Below are 8,669 nucleotides of genomic sequence, written 5' to 3' on the forward strand. Positions count from 1 at the left end.
ACTGAATGTATTCTGACACAAGGGTGAATGTGGAGCAAGGCTTCAAAAGATGGGAGGAATAGCCTGACTAGGCGGTGGCACAGTGGATAGAGCGTCAGACTGGGATGCAGAAGACCCAGGTTCAAGACCCCGAGGTCACCAGCTTGAGCGTGGGCTCATCTGGTTTTTGAACAAAAATTCACCAGCTTGGACCCAAGGTTGCTGGCTCAAGCAAGAGGTTACTCGGTCTGCTGAAGGCCCACGGTCAAGGCACATATGAGAAAGCAATCAATGAACAACTAAGGTGTCGCAATGCACAACGAAAAACTAATGATTGATGCTTCTCATCTCTCCGTTCCTGTCTGTCTGTCCCTGTCTTTCCCTCACTCTGACTCTCTCTCTGTCTCTGTAAAAAAAAAAAAAAAAAAAAAGATGGGAGGAATATAAATTCATGGATGAAAAGTAATACAGTTTTTGTTTGTTCTACAATTTTTTTTACCTTATTTATTCATTTTAGAAAGAAGAGAGAAAGACAGAGAAGCGAGGGGAAGAGCAGGAAGCATCAACTCCAATATGTACCTTGACCAGACAAGCCCAGGGTTTCAAACCTGTGACCTCAGCATTATCCACTGCGCCACCACAGGTCAGGCATGGTAAAGTAAGTTGTAAGTTATGATACAATAAAATCAAATTTGAAAAGTGTCAGTGAAATAAAAGTGTGGGAAGAGATGAGGGGAGATTCGTGTAGGAAAGATGAGAGTCGTTTATAAAGACATTTCTACTTTCAACATGCTTACCTATTCAAGACTCCATTGGAAACTAAAGCTTCTTTAGGATGAAAATACTTGTAATAAACATTTCTAACCACAGCATCTTTAAGGGGAAAAGAAAGGAAGGCATATTTTAGATTAGAAGTGAGTTTGAGCCCTGGCCGGTTGGCTCAGCGGTAGAGCGTCGGCCTAGCGTGCGGAGGACCCGGGTTCGATTCCCGGCCAGGGCACACAGGAGAAGCGCCCATTTGCTTCTCCACCCCTCCGCCGCGCTTTCCTCTCTGTCTCTCTCTTCCCCTCCCGCAGCCAAGGCTCCATTGGAGCAAAGATGGCCCGGGCGCTGGGGATGGCTCTGTGGCCTCTGCCCCAGGCGCTAGAGTGGCTCTGGTCGCAACATGGCGACGCCCAGGATGGGCAGAGCATCGCCCCCTGGTGGGCAGAGCGTAGCCCCTGGTGGGCGTGCCAGGTGGATCCCGGTCGGTCGGGCGCATGCGGGAGTCTGTCAGACTGTCTCTCCCTATTTCCAGCTTCAGAAAAATGAAAAGAAAAAAAAAAAGAAGTGAGTTTGATATTAGAGACACTGACAACTCTGACCTGAAAGGAACCCTGGTGCTCTGTTCCAATCCTTCCCACTTTATAAACAGGAGCCTAGGCCTAGGGCAGGGGTCGGGAACCTCTTTGGCTGAGAGAGCCATGAACGCCACATATTTTAAAATGTAATCCCGTGAGAGCCATACAACGACCCGTGTACGTTACGCATTATCCAATAAAAATCTGGTGTTGTCCCGGAGGACAGCTGTGATTGGCTCCAGCCACCCTCTACCATGAACATAAGCGGTAGGAAATGAATGGATTGTAATACATGAGAATGTTTTATATTTTTAATGTTATTATTTTTTTTATTAAAGATTTGTCTGCGAGCCAGATGCAGCCATCAAAAGAGCCACATCTAGCTCGCGAGCCATAGGTTCCCGACACCTGGCCTAGGGGGTTCAGACTCCAGTGAGGCCAGAATGCTGGACCATGTACCCTTACAGCATTTCCATAGGACTCTTAGGCCCAGAGGGCTATAATACAAATAATAAATAGGAAATTAACTGCCTCTATTAAATTAATAATAATAATAATTACCATTATTAACCATGATTCCATATTCTTCTAGGAGAAAGTTAATATTGGTGTCAAATCTGGACTCCCCACCCTCTCCCAGCATCATAAGGATATCTCCACCGCCGTCGAGGTATCTCTTCAGGACCTCAAACTACGCAAAGGAAAAAAAAACAATCTATGAATAGATTCGAAACACTTTTGTCCAAAATAACTACGAATCAGACCATAACTACCTGAAAAATAAACACTTCAAATCTATAAGGCACTTCACTATAAATATGTATAAGATACTATACAATTTACTCTCTATGTAGGATTCTAAGCTTGTCTTTAAATCTAAAGCTCCAAAATACTCAAACAAAACTGATACTTTCCAAGTTCACTATCTAGACAGCAAACCGAAAGTGGAACACTATTAACTAAAGGAAGCTCACCAATCTCCTGCATTCAGCAGCAGCCCTGGTCTAGCGGATGCCAATTATACCTACCCTCTCCTGACAGCCAAAAACGTCTCCAGACACTGCCAAGTGTCCCCAGGCACTGGTCTCTGACCCTCTCTGGATGCTCTCCCTTTCCTGAAGCTTCCTGTTCCTTGACAAAGACCTGTCACTTCTCTGTCTTCCGTAGGTGGTGAAGGGAGGTGGAAGAGGGGAGAAACTACATTGGAGATAGGCTAAAGCCGAACAAGTAATAAAGCATTCCTTTGCAGGCCACTACCAGCTGTGTAAACACTTCCCTCAGAGTCTCACTGGGTAAGGTAGCTGGTCACCTCCACATCCCTGATGGTAATTCCTACTCCTCTCCATTCACCCGATCAGTTACAGCTACGTCTCTCTCTGTGCCTTCCCAGATGAGGTGGGCTTGCAGTAGGGTTGAGAAACGAAGGACAACAGAAATGCTCTCCTGTGGACCTCCTCTCGTGGTCCCACCCAAAGTACGAGCAGGGGCCTTGGACTGCCTCAGTCATCTCTTGGTAGACACCTGGGTTGCATCCACCTTTTGGCTATTGTGAGTAATACAGACATGGGTGTACAAGTAACTAACTCTCTGAGAGCCTGCTTTCAATTCTTTTGGATCTGTGTATATCCAGAAGTGGGATTGCTGGCTCAGAAGATGATTCTAGTTTTAATTCTGAGGAACCATTACACTGTTTTCCATAATGTTTGAGGCTGCACCATTTTATGTTTCACCAACAGTACAAAAGGCTTCCAATTTCTCTACATCTTTTCAACACTTGTTATGTTATATGTATTTTGGGTTGTACATTTATCATTCTTTGTTCCATGAAATAAAATAAAAAACTGCTTTACTTAAAATGGCATTTTCCTATTTTCAAAGCAAAAATATGGCAAAGAAGCGTGGCTGATATTTAATCAGCCTGCAGTAAGAGTCTGCTCTTTACGTCAGGACACGGAGCCCACGCTCCGCCCCATCCCGTTGTGTTTCTTCCTTATGGGGAGGTCTTACCTCAGCGGCAGTAAATTTTTCCCTGGGCCCAGCTGTAATCCACAGTTTCACCCCAATTAACTTCTCAGATGTGATTTCATCTTTTAAGCTACAAATAGGATTTTAAAGGCAAGTGTTAGACCCATAATTCAACCAATTTACAAGTCATTTTAGCCTTAGACTGCCTGGAACCGGAGGCCACAGAGGCCCAGAGAGGAAGGAATTTAGAGGTACCCAGTCCAGCCTCTCTCCCCAAGTGAGGATCCCCTCTACAGCATGCACCAGAGTCTCTGGCCTCCACTCAAATACTTCCTATGAGTCAAATTAAACTATGTGAGAGTAGAAAGAAGTCCCCCAATTACTAATGCAATCAGCTCTACCATTAGCTTGAATGATTATACATCCTCATCCATTAAGAAAAACTACACATCCAGAAAAGCAGAGGAATTTTCTCACTTTCCCTTTCTCTAAACTCAAGTATTAACCCAAGTTAAAATATGGAAAAAGCCTGTAACTTCTTAAAAAGTTGTATATGTGCCTGACCAGGCAGTGGTGCGGTGGATAGAGTGTCGGACTGGGATGCGGAGGACAAAGGTTCAAAACCCTAAGGTTGCCAGCTTGAGCGCGGGATCATCTGGTTTGATCAAGGCTCAACAGCTTAAGCCCAAAGCTGCTGGCTTGAGCAAGGAGTCGCTCGGTCTGTTGTAGCCCCCTCCCCCCGCCGCCATCAAGGCACATATGAGAAAGCAATCAATAAACAACTAAGGTACCACAACGAAGAATTGATGCTTCTCCTCTCTCTCCCTTCCTGTCTGTCTGTCCCTATCTGTCCCTCTCTCTCTGTCACACACACACAAAAAAGAAAAAGTTGTATATGTATTATCAGAATAATTTTTATTTAATTTGGGGGACAACTTAATGTTAATTGACAATTTTCAAAAGAGATGCTTTAATAACTTATTTATTCAAAATAACTTTATATTAAATCAAACATCACAAAAAATAATTTATTTACTTCTGAATGATCTTTAAATTGAGCTCCTCTCACCTAAACAATCTATCTTTCAATATTACCGGCAGGCCATTATTATCTGGAAGGGAAAAGAATTCACAAGGTCACCTCTGAATCTTCCAACTGCTCCGAAGTCTCTTCTGCATGGACTTATAGCCATTGTTGCTGGTAAATATTTCTTTTTTGTATGCATTGAAAAGAATGGTGCTCCGAAGCTCTTTCTCCATGGTCACCTACGGGAAAAAGAAGGGATCAGAAAAAGAAAAACAATAAATAATACAGTATTCTAAAAGAAAGATCCCAAAAGGAACACAGCATCTACTTCTAATTTAATGAGAAAGGGTATAAAGTTGCAACCTAGCTATGAAAGCTCTGCAATTCTCAAAGGTTGAGTGTATATGCATAATCGTAGCTGCAAAAACCTAAGGCCAATCCTGGTGACCTCCTGTCTCTTGCCCTGGCCTTCCCACCAGCCTCCCTCCCTGGCCCTACCCACACCTTACCCCTGTGGGAGACACTGATTCCTCAGTGCTCACTACTGCTAACTGTGAGGTATAGTCTTCTAGATTTTTTAAATACATACATTAACATAGTTTTATTTTAAAAATAGGATCTAGGCCCTGGCCGGTTCTCTCAGTGGTAGAGCGTTGGCCTGGTGTGCAGGAGTCCCGGGTTCGATTCCTGGCCAGGGCACACAGAAGCGCCCATCTGCTTCTCCACCCCTCCCCCTCTCCTTCCTCTCTGTCTCTCTCTTCCCCTCCCGCAGCCAAGGCTCCACTGGAGCAAAGTTGGCCCAGGTGCTGAGGATGGCTCTGTGGCCTCTGCCTCAAGCACTAAAATGGCTCTGGTTGCAACAGAGCCACGTCCCAGATGGGCAGAGCATCGCCCCCTGGTGGGCATGCCGGGTGGATCCCGGTCGGGCGCATGCGGGAGTCTGTCTGACTGCCTCCCCATTTCCAACTTTGGAAAAAAAAAAAAAAAAAAAAAGAAGTAAAAAATAGAATCTTATCATATTCACCATTTTACAACACACTTTTTTCACTGAAGGTCTTTCACATCTTTCCATGTTGGTACACAGGGATCATTTTTTTAAAAACTGCTGCACAGCATTCCATTTTATGGATGTATCATAACTAATTTGTTTTATACAGATTGCTCTATTTTGTTTTCAAAATTTTTGCTAGTAAAACAATGCCACAAATATCAATCATCCTTGACATGTTTTTGTGCACTTTCCATATTTGCAGAATAAATTCCTACCTATTAAATGGGTAAATTATGGTCAAGCTGCCCTCCAAAATATTGTGATTTTTACTTCCACTAATAGCAATACAATCCTACTTCTAATCTTTTTCATCTTTTCTAATAAGATAGGCAAACCCCCCCCCTTTATGGTTTTAATTAGTACTTTAAAATTTGTGAGATGGCCATCTTTCACTGTTTGTATTGGACACTTGTATTTCTTCTGATTTTCTTGTTCATAGACTCTCCTTATTTTTCTATTGAGTTTAATATTTTTCTGATCATTGAAAAAATACTTTCCCAAATTAATTTGTCCTTAGACATAACTTATGGAAGCTTATTTTGGTTTCGTTTGAAGAAATTTTGCAGACCATACAGAAGGTTTTAGGTTTTACAGGGTCAAAAGTATTAACCTTTTCCTTTCTCACTTCTGGACTGCATGACATATTTAGAAGAATTTTGCCATTCTAAGATTATGAATACACCCAACAATGATTCCTTCTAGTACTTTATATCATTTTTTATTTTATTTATTTTATTGTTTTTTTCATCTTAGTCTTATATCAGTTTTTAAAATTTAAATTGTGGTCCATTTGGAATTTATTTCACTCAAAATGAATTTATTTATTTCTAGTATTTTTTTTACTAGAAAGCTGCCCAACTCCAACTTAACTTCTCAATGCTGACTTAAAATATCACCTTGGCCCTTGCTGGTTGGCTCAGTGGTAGAGCGTCGGCCTGGCGTGCAGGAGTCCCGGGTTCGATTCCTGGCCAGGGCACACAGGAGAAGCGCTCATCTGCTTCTCCACCCTCCCTGTCTCCTTCCTCTCTGTCTCTCTCTTCCCCTCCAGCAGCCAAGGTTCCATTGGAGCAAAGTTGGCCCTGGGCACTGAGGATGGCTCTGTGGCCTTTGTCTCAGGCGCTAGAATGGCTCTGGATGCAACAGAGCGATGCCCCAGATGGGCAGAGCATCGCCCCCTGGTGGGCATGCCGGGTGGATCCTGGTCGGGCACATATGGGAGTCTGTCTGACTGCTTCCCCGTTTCCAGCTTCGGAAAAATGCAAAAAAAAAAAAAATCACCTTGACTATATAACAAATTCCTATAAATATTTGCCTCTTATTCTGAATTCTATATGTTCTATGTGCCTGTGAATTCCTGCTCAGTTACATACAATTTTAATTATTATAACTTTATAATATGTTATAATTTCTGGTGGTACTGAAGAGCTAATCCCCATTATTACTTTTTTTATAATTTACTTATTAATTTATTTTTTATTTTTTATTCAGAGACAGGGAGAGAGAGAGAGGGATAGATAGGAACAGACAGGAATGGAGAGAGATGAGAAGCATCAATCATCAGTTTTTCGTTGCAACACCCTAGTTGCTCATTGACTGCCTTCTCATATGTGCCTTGACCACGGGTCTTCAGCAGACCGAGTAACCCCTTGCTCGAGCCAGCGACCTTGGGTCCAAGCTGGTGAGCTATTTTTGCTCAAACCAGATGAGCCCGCACTCAAGCTGGCAACCTCGGGGTCTCAAACCTGGGTCCTCCGCATCCCAGTCCGACGCTCTATCCACTGCACCACCACCTGGTCAGGCTATTTATTAATTTTAGGGAGAGAGGAAGGGGGAGAGAGAGAAACATCGATTTGTTGTTCCACTGATTTATGCATTCATTGGTTGATTTTTTTATGTATCCTGACTGGGGATCCAACCCACAACCTTGGTGTATCCAGACGATGCTCTAACCAACTGAACTACCCGGCCAGGGCATTACTCTTAATCTGTGTAAATTTTCCTGGATAGTCTCACATATTTATTTTTTCTAATTTTAAAATCATTTTGTCAGGTTAAAAAAAAAAAAGCCCCCATGAGCCCACCACAGCGATCTTTTGTTTCACTCCATCCCTGTGCGCGCTTGTTTTCAAGTGTGATACACAACACTGTGCTCTGCTTTCTCCCGTTTCTTACAGGAAAAGGCTTCATGATCAGGTTAGTGGCTGCATGATCTGTTGCACGGTTATGTAATAGTGAACTGAATAGTGAGCCTTCATGGGCATCTTTTCCACTCTGTGTCATCATAGATATTACTGGAATTTACATATTTCTGCTTTGCGACTATTTCTGCCCTAGGACAGAATCCTAAGAGCAGGATTCCTAGGAAAAGGGTCCTGGTCCCAATGCTCTTCATACTCTACGCCCCTGAAAATCGGCATAGCAGGAGGCTCTGGAGACTCGAACCCGGTCCAGGGTCCGGAACTCAGCCCTAGATCCGTGCCCACCTTACTTGACCCCAGTGGACCTCTATTTTCCATAGGACTTGCCCAGAGGTCCCGAGGGCAGCCCGGCGAGGTCCTCGCCAGCGCCAAGCCGCCCAACGCCCCGGCCGGCCCATCACAGTTGGGGCTCTTCTTACCTGAGGCCCAGTGACCACCATCTTTACCTGATGCCGCCCAGCATCCGGTGGCCAGGTATCCAAGGCCGCTTAGCAACGGCAGAGGCCCAGCGGCGCGCTGGGAAGGCGTGGATGCGGGCGTGGCTGCACCTCCGATGCCACGTGACGACCACAGAACGGAAGTCGCCCGTTCGCCTCTGGCACAGGGAAAGTGGCGGAGGTAGGGGGCAGGGCTAATACGGAACTGTACAGTACCATTATTTTGGGTGAGGGATAAATCTAAACAAGACGTGGATTAATCTTAACTAAGGATAAACCGGCTTAATTGTGTCTTCAGTACCAACTCTTTTTAGAGACTAATAAAAATGGTAGGTTCCAAAGGCCTAAACTTCGCTGGACCCCAAGAAACGGAGGAGAGTACTGACGGGTTCCAGGGGTGAGGCACCACCCCCAGCCTCGATCTCAACAGCGCAGGCGCGAGGGAGCAGGGGCGGAGCTTTGCAGCTGAGACCCGAGGCGGGGTCGGACTGCTAACAACTCCAGATTAGAGATTTGTAGCGTGATGCGGAATGGTTCGGGTCCCTGGGAGGTCGGGGATGACTTCCCGAAGTAGGGAGGGCACATTTAGCGGTGAGAAAGGTGGCATTAGATAGTTGTCTTTGATGAGTTAGACCTGTCCAGATCCTACATAAAAGTAAATATATAAACTGT

General features: G+C 44.4%; 1 protein-coding gene across 3 annotated transcripts in view; it reads right to left on the reverse strand.

Moving 5' to 3' along the window:
* Positions 1 to 8,397, reverse strand: part of IFT52 (intraflagellar transport 52) — a 28,680-nt gene extending 20,283 nt beyond the window's left edge. For 2 of the 3 annotated variants that reach the window (XM_066236348.1, XM_066236345.1), the window contains exons 1-5: positions 7,980 to 8,397; positions 4,426 to 4,550; positions 3,327 to 3,414; positions 1,881 to 2,010; positions 777 to 852 (exon numbers count right to left, since the gene is read on the reverse strand). In XM_066236348.1, coding sequence (XP_066092445.1) covers positions 777 to 852; positions 1,881 to 2,010; positions 3,327 to 3,414; positions 4,426 to 4,550; positions 7,980 to 8,000 — 440 coding nt within the window. In that variant the 5' untranslated portion in view covers positions 8,001 to 8,397. The remainder of the gene's footprint in view (positions 1 to 776; positions 853 to 1,880; positions 2,011 to 3,326; positions 3,415 to 4,425; positions 4,551 to 7,979) is intronic. The other variant, XM_066236347.1, reaches the window with a different exon arrangement.
* Positions 8,398 to 8,669: the final 272 nt, after the last annotated feature.

This window comes from Saccopteryx bilineata, chromosome 6, assembly GCF_036850765.1.
Source record: "Saccopteryx bilineata isolate mSacBil1 chromosome 6, mSacBil1_pri_phased_curated, whole genome shotgun sequence".
Taxonomy (NCBI): domain Eukaryota; kingdom Metazoa; phylum Chordata; class Mammalia; order Chiroptera; family Emballonuridae; genus Saccopteryx; species Saccopteryx bilineata.